Source organism: Microcaecilia unicolor, chromosome 3 (genome assembly GCF_901765095.1).
Source record: "Microcaecilia unicolor chromosome 3, aMicUni1.1, whole genome shotgun sequence".
NCBI classification, from domain to species: domain Eukaryota; kingdom Metazoa; phylum Chordata; class Amphibia; order Gymnophiona; family Siphonopidae; genus Microcaecilia; species Microcaecilia unicolor.
Genome location: NC_044033.1, coordinates 188957094 through 188980667, shown reverse-complemented (window position 1 = coordinate 188980667; position 23574 = coordinate 188957094). Strand labels below are relative to the sequence as shown.

The 23574-nt window shown below is 49.0% G+C and overlaps 1 protein-coding gene across 1 annotated transcript in view; it reads right to left on the bottom strand.

Moving 5' to 3' along the window:
- The window catches only part of KMT2D (lysine methyltransferase 2D), a 591638-nt gene that overhangs the window by 221848 nt on the left and 346216 nt on the right, over window positions 1–23574 (bottom strand). The window contains exons 29-31 of the mRNA XM_030196818.1: window positions 23452–23525; window positions 23288–23338; window positions 21336–23150 (exon numbers count right to left, since the gene is read on the bottom strand). Coding sequence (XP_030052678.1) covers window positions 21336–23150; window positions 23288–23338; window positions 23452–23525 — 1940 coding nt within the window. The remainder of the gene's footprint in view (window positions 1–21335; window positions 23151–23287; window positions 23339–23451; window positions 23526–23574) is intronic.

Below are 23574 nucleotides of genomic sequence, written 5' to 3'. Positions count from 1 at the left end.
CAACCCGCCCTGTGCTCTTGGGAGAATTGCCCTGTTGATTGTCATGCGTGCCCTTTTTCCCTGCCACAAAAACACATTTAATTTTGACCTCAGCCATTTATCACCTTTGGAGGTCAGGAACATGGGCAGAGTTTGGTAAGCATAAATCCAGACAGGAAACAATACCATATTGTAGAGTGCTACCCTGCCCATCAGAGAAATGGGCAAATCCTGCCAACTCACCAACGATTGTGTCACCCTCTTTTTTAAGTGAACCATGTTTCTCTCGTATAAAGAGCCCAGGTCAATTGGAATCCTCACACCCAGATACGTCACCTCCTCCTGTACCCACTGAAGCGGAAAAGAGTCCCCCCAGGTCCCTCGTATCCTCTCCGCTGAGGGCAAGGCAAAAGATTTCTTTAAATTCAACGAGAGTCCCGAGTATAGCCCAAACTCGTCAATAGCTGCTAAGACTCTATTTAAAGAATTGTGGGGGTCAGTCAGGGTCAAAAATATGTCGTCCGCGAAGGACAAAACTTTTACCGAGTGGTTTGGCAATTGGACTCCCTCAATATCCGGGTCGACCTCGATGGTCCTCAACAAAGGCTCCAAATACAGCAGAAATAAAAAGGGGGAAAGGGGACACCCCTGTCTCGTTCCCGCTTTTATCTGAATCGGAGGGGATTTCGACTCATTGACTAAAATTCTGGCTACTGGGTCCTTATAGAGTATTTTTACCGCATCTAGAAACCATCCTCCCACACCTATGTAGTCTAATACTTTGAATAGGTACCTCCACTGTACTTTATCAAACGCCTTTTCGGCATCTAAACTAACCAGTAGGAGGTCCCGATCCCTTGCTTGGCAGTGTGCAATGGCCAAAAGTACTTTCCGTACATTAATCACTGAGTTCCTGTTTTTCATAAAGCCTACCTGATGTGCCCCAATCAACGTCCCCATGTAGGGTGTGAGGCGATCCGCCAAGATTCGAGCCAGAATTTTAAGATCCACGTTAATAAGGGAGATAGGGCGGTATGACTCCACCCTATCCCCCGGCTTGCCCGGCTTTGGAATTAACGTCACTAGCGCCTCGTTACCTCCCCTTGGGAGCCCCCCTTGTTCTATCACCTCCTCAAAATATTCAATTAGAGGGCCTATAAACTGTGGTGGGAGAATCTTATAGTATTCGGCCGAGAACCCATCGGGCCCCGGCGCCGATCCCAGAGGTAAAGCTCTTAATACTCTCTGCACTTCTTGGGCCTGTAGCGGTTTTGAAAGCGCCTCTCTGGCCGGCATGGAAAGCCGGGGGAGCCCAGCGTCCCTCAAATAGTCCTCCACTGACATGTCCGTTGTGTCCCCCTTCCCACAGTATAATTTAGAAAAATAGGCGTGGAATTCTTTTACAATCCCCTCCGTGGTACTAACTCTGGCCCCCCCGGGGGATGTCACCGACGCGATCAGTTTTCTCCGCCCTCGGGTTCTCACCATCTGGGCCAGCAGCCTACCCGGCTTATTTCCATATCTGCGGAAATTGAACCCTCTTGCTGTGAAACTTTTCTGAGTTTTTTCGTGTATTAGGGAGTCTAGGGCCACCTTTGTGGAAGACCAAAGATCACGGGTCTCCGGTGAGGGTCTTAGTAGATACCCTTTTTTGGCCTGGCGTAGCTGACGTTCTAAGTGAACTATACCTATTGAAAGTTTCTTATTTCTGGCACTCATGTACGCTATCGTAGCCCCCCTCAGTACTGCCTTTGACGCTTCCCAAAAAACTAAGGGGGACTCACAGGACTCCAAGTTAAATTCTACATATTGTTCCCATTGGGCTATGATATATTCTTTAAATTTTTGATCTTGATATAAAAAGGATGGAAATCTCCAAGCAGAACCCCCCACACCCGTGGTCGGGAACCTCATATCCACCCAAATCAACGAGTGGTCGGTAATCTCCATGGGGCCTATCTCGGCTTGAGTGATTTTGGTAAATAATGAGTGGTGCATCAGAATGTAGTCTAATCTCGACCATGATTGGTGTACTCTAGATTGATGAGTATAATCAATTTCTGATGGGTGAAGTAACCTCCAGGGGTCAATCAAGTCCAGGGAACGACTCAGGGATTGGAGTGCCCCTCCCCCCCGTGCCTCACTCCGCTGTCGTCCGGCAGTCCTATCCACCCCTGGGTCCATGACCTGGTTGAAATCCCCGGCCCACACCCAAGGGGCGTCCGAGTATCGCAGACCCAGGGATATCAAAGATTTAAAAAATGTTGGGGAGTGGGAGTTTGGGCCATACACAGCACATAGATACAATTTGTGCCCCGATAGAGTTAGCTGCAAAAGAATCACCCTACCCTCTTGGTCTTTGTATATCAACCTGGGGTCACAAAGCAGCCCCTTCCTAATCAGAATCGCTACTCCACCTCTTTTGGCTCCCGAAGAATAAAAACATTCTCCCACCCATTGACGCTTAAGCTTTTCATGCTCCAGATCAGTCAGTTTCGTCTCCTGAAGACAGGCAATAGAAACCTTGTGCCGCTTCAGTTGCGCCAATATCTTGGCCCGCTTAATCGGGGATGAAATTCCCGACACGTTCCAGGACATCAAGCGCACGCGTGCTCTATCAGAGTTTCCCGCTGTATCTAGGCATGTCCACGTTACACCATTTGTCCTCCCCCGGGAGCCCAGCCCTTCTCCCCGGGGAGATCAAGTCTCCAGTCCGCGGGTACACACTCCAGCTGCAATCCGATTGTAAACCACCCATATTCCTGAGGCTATTGTCCCCCCCCCCCCAATTTACCCCCCCCTCCCCTTCTTGCCCTTCCCACCCTTCTAACCCCCCCTACCCTGCCTACACAAGTCGTTCCCGTCTTTTACCACGGGAATGGGTCACTTCCATGCTAAGGCCCCCCCGCCATATACAAACAAGTAATGCCAAAATCAAGCCCATACCTCAGGTAATGCTTACAACAATTCAAATACCTGTTACAGACATTAATGTATTAGTCCTGCACTCTCTTTGAGTCCCAGACTTTCAAGTGGCTGCATCTGCTCCTTCCGCATTTAGCTGAACATCATCCAATTTTTTTACATAGGCATCCGCCTCTGCAGCATTGGAAAAAACCTTCCATCCATTGCCGTTTTTGATTTTCAAAATTGCAGGGTAAAGAAGCATAAATTTAACTTGTAAAGCATGCAGGCGTTGACACGCTGGGTTAAATTTTTTCCTTTTATCTTGTAAGCCAGCTGAATAGTCCTGGAAGATTCGTATGAGCTTCCCTTCATATTTTGTCGTTTCTCTCTTCTGACGATACCCCCTCAGGATTTCGTCCTTGTGGATATAGTTGTGCACTTTTATGAGAACTACTCGCGGTGACTGACGGCCATCTTGTAGTCGGCCCACTCGATGTGCCCGCTCTAAACACAGCGGGCCCATGCTGTCTGAGAGGGCAAACTCTCTTTTAAGCCATTGCTCCAGTTCCGTGGCCAGGATTCTGTCGCCCACCGATTCTGGAAGCCCCACAATGCGAAGATTTGCTCGCCGTGATCTGTTCTCCAGATCATCAACTTTGGTCAGTAGATTTTCAATTGTAGTTTCTTGCTGTTTTATCCGCGCCGCCATTGGAGCGCACATGTCTTCCAGCTCAGAAACACGACGCTCTGTTTCGCCAGTCCGTGCTGTGGTTTCGGACAAAGAAGATGTAAGTGTGGCGATTTGTGCCGACAGCTGTGCGAGTCTCGGTTCCAGCGCTAGACTCACTGCTTCCGTGATTTGTTTTAATTGTTCCGGTGTAAAGATGAAACTTTCACGTTTTGCCGGCCCGTCTTCTCCGTTCGGAGTTTTCAACTTTTCTTTCTCTCGTTTTCCGCTGCGGGTTGGCAAGCCTTTACCCTGCGCTTCCACAAATTTATCCATTGGACCCTCAGCTTCTTGTAGTATCGATTTTAGGGCTCGATTTCAGCACTTTGCAATCGAAAATTGCATAAAATTGGCGAATGGGCCTAAGAGAGCACAGAACCACGTCCTTCACTCTCTAGTGCATCACGTGACCTCCCGCGTAGGTTGTTTTGTATTTGAGACCTTTGCAGTTTGGGTAGTGGAGATTTAGGTAAGTTCGTGATGAACCAGTTCTGTTTCTGGTTGGGAGATCAATCAGGTCAGTCATGTATCCTGGGACTACACTGTATATAATCTTGTAGACCAAGGTGCAGATTTGGAAGGTGATACGTTCTTTGATTGGGAGCCAGTGTAGTTTTTCTCGGAGGGATTTGGCACTTTGGAATCGTGTTTTACCAAATATCAGTCTGGCTGCTGTGTTTTGGGCTGTCGGAAGTTTCTTTGTGAGTTGTTCTCTATATCCAGCATAGATGCCATTGCAGTAGTCTGTGTGGCTTAGTACCATTGATTGTATTAGGTTACAGAATATTTCCCTCGGGAAGAAAGGTTTTACACGTTTAAGTCTCCACATTGAATGAAACATTTTCTTTATAGTGGAGTTTACTTGGCTCTCAAATGTAAGATTGCGGCCAACTGTAACACCTAGTATTTTGAGACTATCTGAAATAGGGAGGGTGTGGTCTGGGGCGTGGGTTTGTAATTATTGTGTTGGGAAGAGAGGATAAGACAGTGTGTTTTTTCAGTGTTCAGTTTCAATTGAAATTTGCCCATGAATCCATGGTGTTCTTACCGTGTTTGATTTCATTGGAGATTTCTGATAAGTCGTGTCTGAAAGGGATGTAAATTGTGACATCGTCTGCATAGATGAACGGGTGGAGGCCTTGGTTGGATAAGGATCTGGCCAATGGGATCATCATTATATTGAAGAATATTGGTGACAATGGTGATCCTTGAGGAATTCCGCAGTCTGATTTCCATGGTAGTGACATATTTGTATTAGATTTTACTTGGTATGTTCTGGCGGATAGAAAACTCTTCATCCAACTAAATATATTTCCACCAATTCCGAAGTCGTCTAGGAGTCGCAGAAGTATATTGTGGTTTACCATATCAAATGCGCTCGACATGTCGAATTGGAGGAGAAGTATACTTTTACCTGTAGCTATTTCATGCTTGAATTTGGCCAGGAGAGTGACTAGTACAGTTTTGGTGCTATGGGAGGGGCGGAATCCTGATTGTGATTCATGTAGTAATGAGAACTTGTCTATATAGTCGGTGAGCTGTTTGGTTAGCATGCTGCCCATCAGTTTGACTACTAGTGGGATAGATGTGACTGGGCGATAGTTGGTGAGATCATTCGTTTTTTTTCTTTGTGTCTTTCGGTAATGGGGTGAGTAGAATGTTGCCATGTTCCTCAGGGAAGAGACCTTCCTGGAGCATGTAGTTTAGGTAGGATGTGAGGTCTTCTGTGAAGCAATTGAGGGTTGGTTTGAGTAGGTGGCTGGGGCAGATGTTCAGTTTGCAGTGGGTATTGGAGAATCTATGAATCACTTGGGTGACTGATTCAACGGTGAGAAGAGCAAATTTTGACCAGCTATGATCTGCTGGGCATTCTCCAGAGATTGAGTCCAGTCCATTGACGAAGTTTTCAATGTCGGTGTTGTGCTGAGGAAGTGTATTGCATAATTTTATTATTTTTTCATTGAAGTACTTGGCAAGTTTGTCTGCAGATGGGATGTCTGAGTTGGTTGTGATGATTGGAGTGGTGTCTAGAAGCTTGTTTACAACTTGAAATAGTTTCTTCAGGTCCTTGTAATCTGGTCCTATTTTAGTTTTGTAATAGGATCTTTTGGTTTGTCTTATTGCATACTTGTATTTTCTTTGTATTTGTTTTCATGTGTTGAGTATGTGCTCATCTTTTACTTTTTTCCATGCTTCTTCATGTTTCCTAGTTTGTGTTTTGAGTTTTTTTAATTAGTCATTGAACCATGGGATCAAGTTTTGTCTTTGTTATTATTGTTCTTAAGGGTGCTATTTCGTCTAATACGCTTCTGCATCTTTCGTCTCAGTCAGAGAGGTAGAGTATGGAGTCCATTCGTGCTTTCCATTCATAGTCACATATATGTTGATATATGACTTTGCAGATCAGCTGCAAAGTTCTATACATAAACATCACAGAAATCAAAGCATCATACTGAGCAAGAATTTAAACAAGCCTCTCATCTAATTTCTTCTTGAGCTCCTCCTCAAAATTTGCTGATGCCAATATTGAGGAAGGAGCAGTAGATAAGGCCATGTTCTCTTGAGTCACCAAAGGAGTGTCAGTGGCCTGGTTTCAAGTTCTTGAAGGTCGACATAATCCCTCCAATGTCACAGAAGCTGAACAGACGTCTGGGGGCATTTGAAGGATACAAGGTTCAATGGAGCTTTATGTCAACAATTCTGAATCTCCGGTAAATGCTTGACGGAGTATCTCTGGTGTCAGTGAAGATGAGGACAAAATCCTCCTCTGAGTGGGAATCAGTTGATGTCCATTTCTGGTGGTCTCTACTCACATTTGACATCAAGGGAAATATGTGCACGCCTGCTGTTGAAGCATTTCCAGCACCCTGTACAGTTCCTGAAGGCTCCCAAAGGGCGGGTTAGCAAATATTAAATAACCTTGGAAACCTGGAACTTGGAAGATACAACAGACTGAGATAGATACTAAACAATGAGTGACAATATGGATCCTTCAGGGACCCCTTGAAGCAGAAAATGTTTCTCAGACTCTACAAATTGTGTCACGACAGAAAATGTTTATTCCTGAAGAAAGGAGGTAAACCAATGAAGGACAATGCCTTTTATACCACTGTCAGAGAGTCTATTCAAGAATGGTCAATGAGATCAAATGCCACTGCGAGGTCTAATGAAACAGATAGGGCTATATTGTTATTTTCAAATGCAGCTCAGGACTAGGGACAGAACTGGTAACAAATGACAACCCTGTAACCTGATGGTCTTAGTTGAAAAAAGCAGTTAAATGTTGCAGTTCAAAAAACAACGGATATCTAACATGCTGCCACTTCATCAAACATTTATATTAATCTAGTAACTACCTTGCTCTTTTTAATTTTTTATTACATTCCTTTATTGAAAGCTTTGAACATTAAGCTTATAAAAAATTTTTTCTACAATATTGACCTCATACTTCTTCCCATTCACACCTTCATACATTCACTCCACTATATCTTTCATACAATCACATGGGTACTCTCAAGTACAATATGTTTTTTTAATCTTTTCTTTACACATTCCCTATGACAATTTCCATAAAATTATGCCATTACTCAAAATACACATAATGCATTGGTTGTTGTCATTAGTAATTGTAGAATTATTTTCTTAACAAATGTCCAACATCTTTCAATAACTATGCATCAATGTCCACATCTTATTATAGTATTGCAGCAAATACAATCACCATGAAAATCTCCATATGTCATAACCAAATCTTCCAACTGCAATGTTATTAATCCAAAGACAACCAGTCCTCCGTTCTCTCGGTTCAGTTCTTCAGTTGTCTTTGAATTAAGAACATTGCAATTGGAAGATTTGGTTATGACATATAGAGATTTTCATGGGGATAAGTGGACATTGATTCATAGTAATTGAAAGAAGTTGGACATTTAAGAATTCTGCATTTACTAATGACAACAGTAGTTGCTTTATATGTATTTTGAACAATGGTATAATTTTATGAAGTACCAATGGAAATCACAGAAGTCTGCTCCACCGAGAGCCACCATCATGCTATGACAGCTCCTGACCTCCCATAAAAATTTCCTCATTAAAGGTAGGGGCTGCATTTTGTGCATCGCCTAGAATGCACATATGAATACTGATCAGTTCATTTAAATGCATTACCATACCATTCCCGTTGTCTGCTGCCGCGAATGGAAAACAGCCCGCAGAACTCCTATGTGCATCTCCCGCTGAAAAAGCCAGCAAAACCTTGGAGACACTCTCTGGAAAATGCAAGGAAGCAAATTCTAAGCCCTTAACATCCAGAAACTGGAGGTTGGGATATAGAAGAGATCCCTTATTCTGTGTTATGAGGGTCGGAAAACACTCCAATCTCCAAGGTTCTTCGAAGGATAACTCCAGAAGAAGAAAGAACCAGATTTGCCTGGGACAATATGGGGTGATCAGGATCATGGTTCCCCGGTCTCGCCTGCGTTTAAGTAAAGTTTTCCCCACAAGACGGATGGGAGGATAAGTATACAGAAGGCCGTTCCCACAATGGAGGAGTAAGGCATCTGATGCTAGTCTGTTGTGTGCTCTAAGCCTGGAACAGTACTGAGGGACTTTGTGGTTGTAAAGAGTGGCAAAGAGATCTACCAAGGGGGTGCCCAACTCTTGGAAAATCTTGCAGGCAATGCCTATGCAGAATGACTTCTTGTGCGGTTGCATTACCCTGCTTAGTCTGTTGGCCAGGCGGTTGGATTTGCCTGCCAGGTATGTGGCTCTGAGAATTATTCCATTCCAGACAGTCCATTGCCACATCCGGAGAGCCTCCTGATACAGAGGGTATGATCCCGTAGTCCCCTCCTTGTTGGTGTAATGCATCAAAGCCTGTCTGTTTGAATGAATACAATAAGGTTGAACAGCTGATCTCAAAGCCTTTAGAGTGTTCCATATTGTACAGAGCTCCAGAAGGTTGATGTGAAGATCTGTCTCCTGAGCTGACCAAACACCTTGAGTGGGAAGCCCATACAAGTGAGGCTCTTCACCCCAGGTGGGATGAATAAGTCATCTGTTGTCAGCACCTTCTAGGGCTGAGGAATTTGGAAAGGAAGTCCCATGGTCAAATTGGATCAAATTGTACACCAGAGTAGAGATTGAACCAACTCTGGAGTCACTCGAATGACATCCGCTAGTTCCCCGAGGCTTGAGATCACTGTGAAGCTAGTGTCTACTGGGTGGTTCTCACCTGAAAATGTGCCAAGGGAGTGGCATATACAGTGGAGGCCATATGGCCTAGTAACCTCAACATCTGCCAAGCCGTGACCTGCTGGCTGGCTCAAAACTGAGTGGTGAGAGTGACTAGAGCATCCACTCTCAGCACAGAGAAAATCTTGCGCCTGCTGTGTATTCAGCAGGACTCCAATAAACTCCAATTGTTGAACAGGGAGCTGAAGTAACAGCCACCAAGAAAACAACCTTCTATGTTAAATATTATAGATGGTAGGAATCCAGTGGATCAAAAGGAGCTTTCAACAGCAGGGTGAGAATGACAATGAGGTCTCATGATGGCACTGAGGTGAACCTTTCTGGAGTTGGTCTTTAGACCAGACTCAGAAAGGTGCAGACGGTATTCAAACAGGGTCTGTATAAAACAAGAAAGGGGATCTAGGGCTTTGCCCTTACACCACACGGCAAACCTTCTCAATTTAAAAGAGAAGCACCACGTAGTGGAATCTTTCCTGGATGCCAGCAACACCCAGGAGACACCCTCTGGAAGACACAAGGAAGCAAATTCTAGGACCTTAAAATCCAGGCTGTGAGGGCCAGACTGGAGGCTGGAATGCAGAAGAAGCCCCTCGATGAGGGTTGGAAAACACTCCAATCTCCACAGTTCTTCAGAGGATAACTCCAGAAGAAGAGGGAACCAGATCTGTCGAGGACAGAAAGGAACGATCATAATATAGCACCACAATTTTGCTTGAGTTTCAGCATAGTCTCCCCCGCAAGAGGTATGGGAGGATACGCATGCAGAAGACCTGTGTCAAATGAAGGAGGAAGGCATCCAATGCTAGTCTGTCGTGAGCCTGCAACAGAACTGAGGAACCTTGTATTGATGTAAGTGGCAAAAAGTTCCACCAAGGGGGTGCCCTATGCTTGGAAAGTCTCCCAGGCAACCACCATGTTGAGAGACCACTTGTGAAGTTGCGTGATCCTGCTCAGTCTGTCATTCAGACTGTTGTTAATGCACATTAGATAAGTGGCGCGAAGGAGCATACCATGCTGGAGAGCCTAACACCTCATCCGAATTATCTCCAGAAACAGAGGGTGTGAGCTGGTGCCCCGCTGCTTGTTGGTGTAATACATTGCAACCTGATTATCCGGCTGCATGAGTACAATTTGGTGAGACAACCAATCTCTGAGAGCCTTTAGAGCATTCTAAAAAAAAAAAATTCCAAATAGCCCGAAGCTCCAGAAGATTAACCTGGAGATCTGTTTCCTGGGTGGACCAAGCACCTTGAGTGCGAAGCCCATCTACATAGGCTCCCCAACCCAGGCAGATGCATCCATGATCAGCATTTTTTGCAGATGAGGAAATTGGAATGGAAACCCCAGAGTCAAACTGGATCAAATGGTCCTACCACAACAGGGAGCAAGCAAGCTCTGGGGATATTCAGATTACATCGTTTAGGTTCCCTGTGGCTTGGCACCACTGAGAAGCTATAGTCCCATAAGGCAGTTCTCATGTGAGGATGTGTCACGGGCATCAAAAACTCTGGACACCATGAGGGGCATAATCAAAAGGGGTGCCCAAGTTTTCCTGAGGATGTCCTCGCAGGACATCCCGGTGAAGGGGCAAGGAAACCCATATTATCGAAACAAGATGGACATCCATCTTTCATATCGATAATATGGTCGGGGACGCCCAAATCGCAAAATTTAGGTCTACCTTAGCGATGGTTGTCCCCGATTTTTGGCCATAATGGAAACCGAGGACACCCATTTTAGAAATAACCAAATCCAAGCCATTTGGTCGTGAGAGGAGCCAGCATTCGTTGTGCATTGGGTCCCTCACATGCCAAGACACCAACCGGGCACCCTAGAGGGCACTGCAGTGGACTTCATAAATTGTTCCTAGGTGCATAGCTCCCTTACCTTGTGTGCTGAGCCCCCCAAAACCCACTCCCCACAACTGTACAATACTACTATAGCCCTTATGGTTGAAGGGGGCACTTACATGTGGGTACAGTGGGTTTCTGGTGGGTTTTGAAGGACTCACATTTACCACAAGTGTAACAGGTTGGGGGGGGGGGGGGGGATGGGCCTGGTTCCGCCTGCCTGAAGTGCATTGCACCCACTAAAACTGCTCCAGGGACCTGCATACTGCTGTCTTGGAGCTGGGTATGATATTTGAGGCTGGCATAGAGGCTGGAAAAAATATTTTTCAAAATTTTTTTGAGGGAGGGAGGGGGTTAGTTACCACTGGGGGAATAAGGGGAGGTCATCTAGGGCACATTTTTGTGGCTTAGTCGTAAGAAAAAAAAAAGGACCAGGTAAAGTCGTCCAAGTGTTTGTCAGGGACACCCTTCTTTTTTCCATTATCGGTTGAGGATGCCCATGTGTTAGGCATGCCATAGTCCCGCCTTCGCTACGCTTCTGACACACCCCCATGAACTTTGGTCGTCCCCGCAACAGAAAGCAGTTGAGGGCGCCCAAAATCGGCTTTCGATTATGCCGATTTGGGCGATCCTGGGAGGACGCCGCCCATCTTCCGATTTGTGTCAAAAGATGGGCACCCTTCTCTTTCGAAAATAAGTCTGCATGTGTCCCAACAACCGCAACATCTGCCGAGCTGTGACCTGCTGAGAGGTGTGAACCTGAGAAGCCAGTGCAACTAGAGTGTCCGCCCTCGGCCCTGGAAGGCTTGAACCTTCTGCATATCAAGCAGGGCTCCAATGATTTCTAGTTGCTGGACAGGAAGGAGATGGGACTTGGGGTAGTTTAAAACAAACCCTAGTAACTTGAGCACCCGAATAGTCCCCCACATGGACTCCTGAGCACCATCCTTCGACGTGCTCTTCACCAGCCAATCGTCAAGATAAGGGAACACATGAAATTCCAGACTGTGTAGCGACACTGCAACTACCACTAGACATTTGGTAAATACCTTGGGAGCTGATGCGAGGCCAAAGGGCAACACATGGTACTGGGAGTGCTGTGTTCCCAGTCAAAATCGTAGATACTTCAAGTGAGCTGGAAGTATCAGGATGTGTCCTTTAAGTCCAGAGAGCATAGTCGTTTTCCTGACTCATGGGAAGAAGGGTGCCTGGGGAAACCATCCTGAATCTCTTTTTAACCAGGAATTTGTTCAGAGCCCTTAGGTCTAGGATGGGACGCAGCCCCCTGTCTTATTCTGCACAAGAAAGTACCTGGAATAGAATCCCCACCCTTCTTTCCCTGGTGGAATGGTTCGCATGGGCCTTCAGAAGGATGGAAAGTTCTTCTGCAAGTACCTATTCGTGCAGACAGCTTAAGTAATGAGCTCTTGGTGGGCAATTTGGTGGTTTTTGATGCCAATTCGGGGCATACCCGAGATGGACTATTTGAAGAACCCACCGGTCTGTGGTTACAAGGGGTCACCTTTTGTGGAATAACTTCAGCCTCCACCCCCCCCCCCCCCCCCCCACCCGACTGGCAAGTTGTCCGGCACGGATACTTTTACTGCTATGCTCCACAAGAGACAGTTAAAAGCTCGTCCCCTGCTTTGACTGGGGAGCAGCAGGGGACTTAGGTGCACACTGTTGACATGAACGAGTGCTCTGGGGTTGTGCATGCTGAAGCAGGCGAGAGGAGTAGCCACCCCTTCTCGACTTGCCAAAAAACCTCCTAGATGAGGAGGTAGATGCAGAAGGTGTCCGGCGGGAGAGAGAGTGCATGGTTATCAGTGTGTTTTTTGATCTGGTCAGCGACCTCTTCACTTTGTCACCAAAAAAGGTTATCCCTTGGCACAGGGCATCAACCAATCTATGCTGAACTGCACAATCTAAGTCAGAGACACGCAGCCATGAAAGTCTGTGCATCACTATATACTTTGGGCATAGAAATCCTGGAAGCCACATCAAAAGTGTCATGGGCGCCCCTGGTCAAGAATTTATGACACACCTTCTGCTGCTTGGTCAACTGGCGAAGTGACTGCCTATCCGGTGGGAGAGAGTCTGCCAAATCCAGCAGCTTGCGCACTGAGTCCCACAAGTACATGCTCGTGAAGAGCTGATATGACTGAATACAGGACACAAGAATAGAGGCCTGAAACATCTTCCGCCCCACAAGAGTCCAAGGTTCTAGCTTCCCCGCCCGAGTACGCCGAAGCAAACAAACTCTAGAACTCTTGGCCGTTTTGAGTGCGGATTCAACCACCAGGGAATAATGAGGCAGCAGAGGCCTATCAAACCCAGGGGTACTCTGAATCCGGTACATGGTCACAGCCTCTCTAGGAGGAAACTTGTAGCCCAGGACCTCAAGCATCTTGGCCCTGGGCTCGTTCTCCACCTCCAAAGGAAATGGAATGGCAGCTGCCATTTCCTTGACAAAACAGGGAAAGGGAAGACTCTCTGGAGGAGATTTTCTCCTTTCCTATGGAGGGGAGGGGTTAGTAGGGATACCATAGGACTCCTCCTCCGAGAAATACCATGGCTTCTCCTCAGACTCCCATGAGTGCTCCTCATCGGTGTCAGTCAAAATCTCTGCATGGGAGAGCCAAGACTAAGCCTGCCTCGACTTGGGAGGAGCCATGTCCTTGAAAGGGGCGTTGAGGAGTCAGCTCCTGCATCTAATTCAGGCAAAGATTCCTTCACCGACATCAAGGATGTACCGGCTTGGGTGGCAGGCGACACTGGTGTCAGAGGCCGCACTGCAGGCAGAGGGCCAAGCGTAGCAGCAACAGGAGGCATGGCAAGCACAAGCATCCCCAATGCCGATGCAGTCTGATGCATGATGCCAGTCAGCAGCTCAGGGAGCAAAGCCTGGATGCGCTCGAGGGCAGACACCAGGAAAAGCTCGGGTGTCGGCTCAGAGACAAGTCTGCGGAGCTTCTGGGGTCGAGATAGGAGGTTGGTCCTGCCTGTAGGGAGACTGGTGCATCGGCGCCTCCTATAAGGAGGGGGACAGTCCTACCAGAAACGATGCTTCTCGGTTGCCAAATCCCTCGACACCCTGAAGCCTCTGGCACTGTGAGTTGAGATAGATGCCAATGCTTCTTGGCCTTCGCCCGAAGTCGGTCATCGAGGTTCCTCACTGCCAACGAGAACACTGAATTCTCACGTCGCCCTGGTGTTGCATCCAAAGCAGATAGGTCCCGGGGCCCTGCACAGCAGTCGGCACAGAGGCACATGGAGACCCATGATGCACAACTGCTCCCAGTATCTACAGGTCTAGCAGCTCCAATGCAACATACAACGCCCATGCCAGCACAGCCTATGCCAATGTCGACACTGATGATTCGGATCGGACTTCAAAAATCTTCTTAAGCTGGGTCAACTGGGTCCTTTTCTTCATGCAAAGACACAGGACATAGTTGGAAGAGCTATTATCAGGCCCCAAACACTGAAGACACCAAGAATGGGTGTCTGTGACAGTCCTATTTCACCAGGTACAGCACTTAAAGTCACTGGGAGCTCTCATGGACATGGAAGGAAAACCTTCTGTGGCCAAATCAAAACTCAAAGGGGGCTGAAAAAAGGGCAAAGCACCAAAGTAAAAAAGAACGGGAAAATCCGACCAAAGTCAAGGCCTAAATGTGGCCTAATGATGCAGAAAAAAAAAAGGGAACTAAAATGCTAAGGGAAAATCAAAAAGGAGTAACCCGAACCTGGGTACACAAAAGAACAGCAAAAAAACGCCAAAAAGGCAATCAATAATGCTTTTTTGGATCGAGCTGCGAGGAGCAGAAGAGAAACACAACCATTCCTGACCACATTTAAAAAAAAAACTGAGGTAATCATGCTCTCGCAGCAGGCGGGAAGGCACTTGCGCATGCACAGTGGAGAGTATCTCGTGCTCCACAAAGCTCTTATTAGCTTGTTATAAGCTCCGGATTGGGCAATGTGGGATCAAGATATCCATGTGTGAGAATTATGGTAAAATTATGTATCATACCTGATAATTTTCTTTCCATTAATCATAGCCGATCAATCCATAGACTGGTGGGTTGTGTCCATCTACCAGCAGGTGGAGATAGAGAGCAATCCTTTTGCCTCCCTATATGTGGTCATGTGCTGCCGGAAACTCCTCAGTATGTCGATATCAAAGCTCCATCCGCAGGACTCAGCACTTAGAGAATTACACACACAAAGGGACACTCTGCCCAGCTCACCACCGCCAAAACGGGGGAGGGGAATCAACCCAGCTCATCCCCACACAAGTGGAGCGGGGAAGGGACACCACACCTGCCGATGCGGGGGGATCTGGCTTATCCTGCAACCGCAAACGCGGGAGGAGCTGACTGACCCTAACACCGCCGAAGCTGGAGGGGTACAAAGCTGCCCTATAGCCGCACGAAGCGGGAGGGAGCGCCGGCAGAATTTAGGTCTCAATCCAGCCCCGTAAAACGGAGGGGAGAGGAATGCAGCAGCTCACTGTAACACAAAATCGTCTCAACTCCAGAAGAATCCAATTGAAAAAAAACTTGAACACGAAGTCCTCCTGAACAGGAACTGAAGACTAAACTTGAACCTAAAATGCAACCAGAATATAAACAGTACAGATATCTGGGATATTGGATTGATCGGCTATGATTAATAGAAAGAAAATTATCAGGTATGATACATAATTTTACCTTCCATATCATCATGCCGATCAATCCATAGACTGGTGGGATGTACCGAAGCAGTACTCACCCAGGGCGGGACATAGAAATCCCTGACCGCAACACTGAAGCTCCAAACCGGGCCTCCACCCGAGCAGCCACAGTCAAGCGGAAATGTCTAGAGAAGGTATGAGCCGATGCCCAAGTTGCCGCCCTACAAATCTCTTCCAAGGAGAAGGACCCGGCCTCTGCCATCGAGGCCGCCTGTGCTCTAGTGGAGTGAGCCTTCAGCTGGATAGGCAGCACCTTCCCCGCAGCCACATAAGCCGCTGCAATGGTTTCCTTGACCCATCGTGCCACTGTAGGCTTGGCAGCCTGCAGACCCCTACGAGGACCTGCGAACAGCACAAACAGATGATCCGACTTCCGGAAATCATTGGTCACTTCCCAGTATCTGATGATGACTCGTCTCACATCTAAATATTTGAGAGCAGAGTACTCCTCTGGGTAGTCCTCCCTACGAACGGAGGGTAGACAGAGCTGCTGATTCACATGGAAGTGAGAAACAATCTTGGGCAGGAAGGAAGGCACTGTGCGAATAGACACTCCTGCCTCAGTGAACTGCAGAAAGGGCTCTCGACATGATAGCGCCTGGAGCTCGGAAACTCTTCTGGCTGAAGTGATAGCCACCAAAAAGACTGCTTTCAACGTCAGGTCCACAAGGCGGCTTCTGCAAGGCTCTTAGTACCAGATTGAGATTCCACGCAGGTACCACTGAGTGCAGAGGAGGGTGCAGGTGATTAACTCCCTTGAGAAAGCGCACCACATCTGGCTGCGAGGCCAGGGAAGCACCCTTCAGGTGACCCCTGAAGCAAGCAAGAGCTGCTACCTGGACCTTAAGGGAACTGAGCGACAGGCCTTTTTCCAGACCTTCTTGCAGGAACGCCAACACTGAAGAAATTGGAGCACTGAAGGGAGAAAGTGAGCCTGCCTCACACCACGATGCAAAGGTACGCCAAACCCTGGCGTAAGCAGTAGAAGTAGAGTGCTTCCTCGCTCTCAGCATAGTGGCGATGACCTTGTCTGAGAAGCCCTTCTTTCTCAGACGCTGCCGCCAATAGCCAGGCCGTAAGACCAAAGGAGGAAGGATCCTCCATCACCACGGGACCCTGATGCAACAGGCCCCATTCCGCTGGCAGCTGCAGAGGGCCGTCCACTGAGAGCCTGATCAAGTCCGCATACCAGGGACGTCTGGGCCAATCCGGACTCACCAGGATTATCAGGCCCGGATGCTTTGCCACCCGGCCTAGCACCCTGCCCAACATGGGCCAAGGCGGGAACACACAGAGAAGCTCCTGTGTCGGCCACTGTTGGAGAAGAGCATCTACTCCCAGAGATCGAGGGTCCCGTCCTCTGCTGAAAAGTCGCGGCACTTGGCAACTGGCTGATGACGCCATCAGATCTAGGCTCAGCTGGCCCCAGCGCTTCGTGATGCCCAAGAACGCCTGAGCAGTATTCATGACTCCCGAAATGTGGGCCGCCGACAGCTGTTCCAGGTTTGCTTCCGCCTACAGGCATAGCTTCATGGCCTCCATGGCTAGAGGGGCGCTCCTGGTACCTTCCTGGCGATTGACATAGGCCACAACCGTGGCATTGTCCAACAGGACCCGTACTGACTTCAGCGCCAGGACCGGGAGAAACTCCAAAGGCGCCAACCGAATGGCTCTGAGTTCCAGGAGGTTGATAGACCACTTTGCCTCTGCAGGGGACCAGAGCCCCTGCGCTGTCTTTCCCAAGCAGTGGGCTCCCCAACCCGACAAAGAGGCGACCGCCGCGACGACAACCCACTCCGGGGTCATAAGAGGCATTCCTGCGGACAGCTTGTCTGGCCTCAGCCACCAGCTCAGCGCCTTGCTCACCGCTGGATCCAAGGGAAGGCGCACAGCGTAATCCTCCGAAGCTGGAGTTTATCGCTGCAGCAGAGAGAGCTGTATAGGTCTCATATGGGCCCTGGCCCAGGGCACTACTTCCATTGTGGCCGTCATAGAGACCAACAGCTGCACATAGTCCCAAGCCCGAAGAGGAGAGGCTGCTAGGAACTTGTCCACCTGAGCCTGAAGCCTGACAATCCGATAGTCTGGCAGGAACACTCTGCCCACTTGGGAGTCGAATCGAACTCCCAGATACTCCAGGGACTGAGTCGGGCGCAGCTGGCTTTACTCCCAGTTGATGATCCACCCCAGGGAGCTCAAAAGAGCAATCACCCGGTCTGAAGCTCTGCCGCACTCTGCATGAGGGGGCTCGGATCAACCAGTCGTCCAGATAAGGATGGACTTGTACTCCTTTCTTGCATAGGAAGGCCGCGATGACCACCATTACTTTGGAGAAGGTCCGCGGAGCAGTAGCCAACCCGAACGGGAGGGCTCTGAACTGGAAGTGTCGGCTCAGAACTGTAAAACGCAGAAAGCGTTGATGAGGAGGCCAGATGGGAATATGCAAATAAGCTTCCTTGATGTCCAAGGATGCCAGGAACTCTCCTGCCTGCACTGCCGCTATAAGAGCGGAGAGTCTCCATCCGGAAGTGCCGAACTTTCAAGGCCCGATTGACCCCTTGAGGTCGAGGAAAGGCCGGACAGAACCTCCTTTCTTTGGTACCACAAAGTAAATGGAGTAACGTCCCTTGCCAAGCTGATCTTCTGGCACCGGAACGACAGCACCCAGGCGGATCAGATCGTCGGAGACTTGCAGGGAGAGTGCACAAACCCGTCTCTTAAGGGTAGGCAGAACTCTAGCTTGTAGCCATCTCTGATGACTTCCAGCACCCAAGCGTCTGAAATTACCCTGGTCCACTCGCCCAGAAACGAGGATAGGCGTCCTCCACTCTGCTCTGGGCCATGGACCAGCGCCCCCTCATTGGGTACGAGACCCTGCGGGAGGACCGGAGGACGCACCTCCGGGACGGCGGTCTCTGTGAAAGGAATGCTGCTTGGGGGAGAAGTTCCCTATGAAGGAAAAGGGGGCAGAGGAGCCCGACTTGCCCGGGCGATACCGACGGGCTTCCTGAAACCTTCCTTGGAGGAACCGGGGCGGGCACTACCGGCCCGGGCCCTGACCTCCGGTAACCTCTTACCCTTAGATGTGCCGAGATCGGTCACAATCTTGTCCAGCTCGACACCAAAGAGTAGCTTGCCTTTAAAAGGCAACTTAGCCAGGCGAGACTTAGAGGCGTGGTCAGCAGACCAATGCTTCAGCCAAAGCCACCGCCGTGCAGAGACTGTCTGAGCCATACCTTTAGCCGAGGCTCTCAAGACATCATACAGCAGCCTGCCAAGTAGGCCAAGCCCGATTCCAGGGCTGGCCAATCAGCCCTCAAGGAAGGATCCGAGAGGGAAGCTCGCTGCACAATAGTCAGGCACGCCCTGGCCACATAGGAGCCGCAAATTGAGGCCTGCAAACTTAAAGCAGCCGCCTCGAAGGACGACTTTAAAGCCGCCTCCAATTTCCTGTCTTGGGCGTCCTTTAGGGCCGTGCCACCTTCCACCGGCAACGCCGTTTTCTTAGTCACCGCAGTGATTAAAGAATCCACGGTAGGCCAAAGAAAGGCCTCCCGTTCACCTTCAGGCAGAGGATAGAGGCGGGACATAGCCCTAGCCACTTTAAGGCTCGCTTCTGGGAAATCCCATTGAGCCGAAATCAAGGTGTGCATGGCTTCATGCACGTGGAAGGTTCTAGGTGGGCGCTTCGTCCCCAGCATAATGGCAGAGCCAACAGAGGCTGAGGGAGAGACGTCCTCCGGAGAGGAAATCTTCAAAATGCTCATGGCCTGCACTAACAGGTTGGGCAAATCCTCTGAGCGAAGGATCCGTGCTGCAGAGGGGTCATCCGCTCCATCCAAGCGGGAATCCATCTCCTCCAAGGAATCCCCAAAGGACCGTTGGGAGAACTCAGATACGCTGCCCTCATCTACATCAGAGGAGACAGAGTCCTCTAGGGCCTGGAAGTCCACCCGAGGGCGTTTGCTTCCGGAGGCCTCAACCCCTTGATCAGAGGGGGGAGCTGGGGCAGCGTTTAGCATAAGAAAAGCCTGATGCAGCAGCAAAATGAACTCAGGGGAGAAACCCCCTAGACTGTGCACTTCTGCCGCCTGGGCCATGGCCCTAGACGCACCCTCAAGCGGCACTCGCAAGAGCGGGGAAGAAACATGCTGCGCATCCAAAATGGCGTCCGGCGCGAAACTCCGAGGAGCTGCGCGGGAAGAACGGCGCTTAACTTTGGCCGCTTTCTTGCCGTCGCCCGAATCAAGGGCGACCATAGCATTAACGTCTCCCACCTCGAGGGCGGCCCAAGAAGAAGCCGTCCGAGCAGAGTGGTCGGCCAAAATGGGGGGGGGGGGGGGGGGGGGGGGAAGCGGGGGATGGGCGCTTATGGCGGGAAAAACCGCCGCACCGGAGGAAAAACCGGGACACTGACCAGACTCCAAACTGACGCCCAAAAAAGGCGAGTCAGGCTTTGAAAGCCCCCGCATCCCCGCTAGACGCACACAGGCGGTCCCGGGGAGCGAATCTTCGTGCCCTCGCCCTCCGACGCCATAAGCCACGTGGAGACCGAACGGGGAACCCCCTGCCCGCTATAAAAGGTAAAATTACCTGCTCCGAGCTGTAACGAACTGGAGTCCCAGTGAGCAGCTGCAATAAACACTGATATAAACGTTGAAATAAACGCCCTTAAAGGACGTTCAAATGTTTTTTTGGTTTTTTTTTTAACGGAGCCAGCGGGAGGGGGGAGAAAAGGAGGGACCTGGCACCACCAGGTTTGCACTTGCTCAAGAAGAGCCCTCAACCCCAGGTACTCAACAAAACCTAAGAATTAGGCTTGGAGACCTAGCCAGAGCTGCTGCTGTGTGTGACCACCACCTGCTGAAATAGAGAACATACTGAGGAGTTTCTGGCAGCACATGACCACATATAGGGAGGCAAAAGGATTGCTCTCTATCTCCACCTGCTGGTAGATGGACACAACCCACCAGTCTATGGATTGATCGGCATGATGATATGGAAAGGCCTGTTTGTCCTTGGAGAAATGGTGCTATACTACATGATCAACTGGCAAAAGACTTACAAAAAAAATTTGAAACTAAAAGAAATTAATTTTTCCAAGTGCCTTGATAACAAGATGCTAATCAACCAGCCAATATTAATTGGTGAAGAATAAATGTGTATCTGGCTTTGAATTATCATCACTAGGATCTCTTAATTGCTCCTAGATGGCACAGTGGTACAAAGGGTGCTTCGTACAGGAATCAAATATAGCTTATACTTAAATCACATTTATGATATATACTAGCAAGATTTAACAATTAATAAAGTTCAATAGAAGAAAACAGACTGAAAGGATAAGTCATCTCATTTCAGGCCAGCTCACGGAGAATCACAGGGACCACCATAACTGGGGTTGCTGTGAATGCAGAAATCACAGCCATCTCAAGATAACACTGCCATCAGACAAAGTGAGCACACAGGTTCCAGAGAGAACTGTGGTATGTGACCCTTGATCAAGGACTCTTCCCTTCAATGGCTGGGCTACAAAAAGGGGACGTGGATTATTGGAGGATAAACCTCATCAAGCATGAAAGGTGGTCCAATAGAGTCGATGAGGAAACCAAAGGGCTCAATAAAAGAAAAAAAAAGTACTTTTAGGAAAATCATCAACATGACCAGGAGGAGAGGACCTAGGAAGACAGAAATAAGGCAAAAAAAACAAACAAACATAAAATCAACCCTTCCTCCCCCCACCCCTTCCAAAACATGTCCTGGATTCCTTGGAAAAATTTTATCTGCGGTGAAGTGATACTAGACCAGGCTTTCATTTCCCATAAATATGCTACAGTGTTTTAGCCACCTGTCTCCACCTCGTAATGTTAAGCCATACTGTCCTTACCTGCCTCTGCTTCTCCAGCTCTGTCTGACTGATGCTGTTGAGCGCTGTTTCTGGAGTTCCCTGTAACTCAGACACCTCCCTGGTAGGGCCTGCCAGGGGACTAGAGTGACCAGTCGCTTCTTCCCGCTTCTCTGCTGGCGATGGGATTCCTGTGCGCTGTCCAGAGCTATGACCAAGGTAGGGCCCATCCTGCTGAAGCACGGAAGGAGGCCGCAGTGGAGACAGACTGTAGCTCTCTGTCCCAGGGCTGCCAGCCTGGTGGAATCTGGGTGAGGAGGAGTAGCTGCTACTCTGAAGTTTGTTCATAGGCTGTGTGGGAGTAAAATGGCTGTTCAAACTATTAGACTGAGGGAGGTTGGGCTGGTGGGATGGCGAGCCCTTAGCAGATTCTGCAGGAGACTGAGGAAAGGTGAAGCAGAGTTGGCCTTGGGAGCCAGGGAACATACCAGCACCTGGAGACCTGGCATAAGAACCTTGCTGTGGGCTGGCTGGCACTTTGCAGTGGGGCTCAACTGGCTGTGGAGGGGGCAGGCCTTGTTGAAACCCCACACTACCTGAAGAGTTATAGATCTGCACAGGTCTGAAGACTGACTCTGCTATCTGAGCTCTTGGAGGTTTGTGCATGGGGGAAAAGGGGTCTCGAGACTGAGGGCGTGAGGGGGGCCTTGAGTAAGATTCAGGGGACTGAAAGCGGGGAGTAACTGGGGATTGACAAACAGACTCACTGGACAGTGGCCTGGGAGTCACTGGTGAGCTAGCCTGAGACTGAGGACTAGCAGGTACTCGAGAACAAGGGTCTGGCATAAGTGACCTAGGAGGAGCGCAGCTGCCTTCAGTGGGCTGAACATATGGGTCAGAGTAGGAAAGAGAAGTGTAGACCTCAGGATGCTGCTGTGGTGAGGCAGCCTGTGTTGGCCCGTGGGGCTCCAGTGACCTCTGTACTGGTGCTGGACTGTGAGGTTCTACCTGAGCAACCCGTGGGGTTAAAGGTGCTTTAAAGATACTAGTGGCACATTTCATCTCTGTCCCAAGATGAGTGTTAGAGGGGGAGTCAGCAAAGCATGTCCCTTGCACAAACCCAGGAGACATCACTCCCAGATCATGTTTTGCTTGCAGGCTCACATCTTCTTTTTTTACAGGCAGCAGGATACTATCTATTGTTTTCTTCTGCTCCCCATAACGTGAAGGTGACAGTAAGGGCTCAATAGGCTTTGATCCACAATCTCCTAATGAGGATGGTCTGGAACCTGGGCTCCCAGGGACCACCAAGTTGTCCAATGACCCACCTGAATAGCGCTGTTTGAAGAAGGGATCTGGTGTGGAGGGCTGATTTCGGGGAGTCCCAGGGGGTGTTGGGTGGAACTCTACGGGCTGACTTGCAGGGCGTGAGCTTTGAAAAAGTGAGGGTCCAGCTGAGGCATACGTCTGGAAGCCATTGGAGGCTGAATTTTGAACCAAGGAAGACTGGAAACGAGACTCCAAGGAAAAAATGGGGGTACTTCCAAAGGGTTCGTGTGAAGGCACTTGAGCAGGGGACTGTGGGGGAGGCTTAAAGGAGTCACTGGGAGCTTCAGCTCCAGCTATGCCTGTGGAGGAAGGTTTCAGGAATCCATTGGATGAGGTAGACAACCTAGAGCTGGTGTTAAAGACAGACTGTCCAATGGGTAAACTGCCTGCCAGCTCTGTCAAGGGAGGGACCTGTGAGGAACCAGACTGGGGCCCCATATGAGGGGGAATTTGGAGATGAAGAGATGGCCTCTCTGTTTTCCGTCCCCCTTCACCTTTGGGCTGCTTGTTGATCTGGTTCTCTGCCTGCTGTATAAAAAAAAATAAAATATAAAGTAGTGACAAAAATAACAGACAAAATAGTCAGCAGCAAGCACAGATAAGCTATTACACACAGAGGAAGTCAGCAGGAAGCGCAGGTTGAGATGTAGCTCCCACTCATGTACCTTTTGCACTTTGCTGATACGATGTGCTGCTCGATTATCTTTGGCTTTTTGCTACAACAGATAAAAAAAAAAAATCACGACAAATTAGAAGGGTTTCTCTGAGCTCATAAGCTTAAATGAACATAAGATCCAAGAGTGCAGGATATTATTAGCAGCAGCCTCACCAGATAAGGAGCTTTGTCTGTGGCGGGGACTTTACGCCACAGCTTCATAATCTGCTTGCATCGAGTGGACCAATCTAGAAGGAAGAAGGAAAAAGTAAAGGTTTGTGTTATGACAGTGTATTA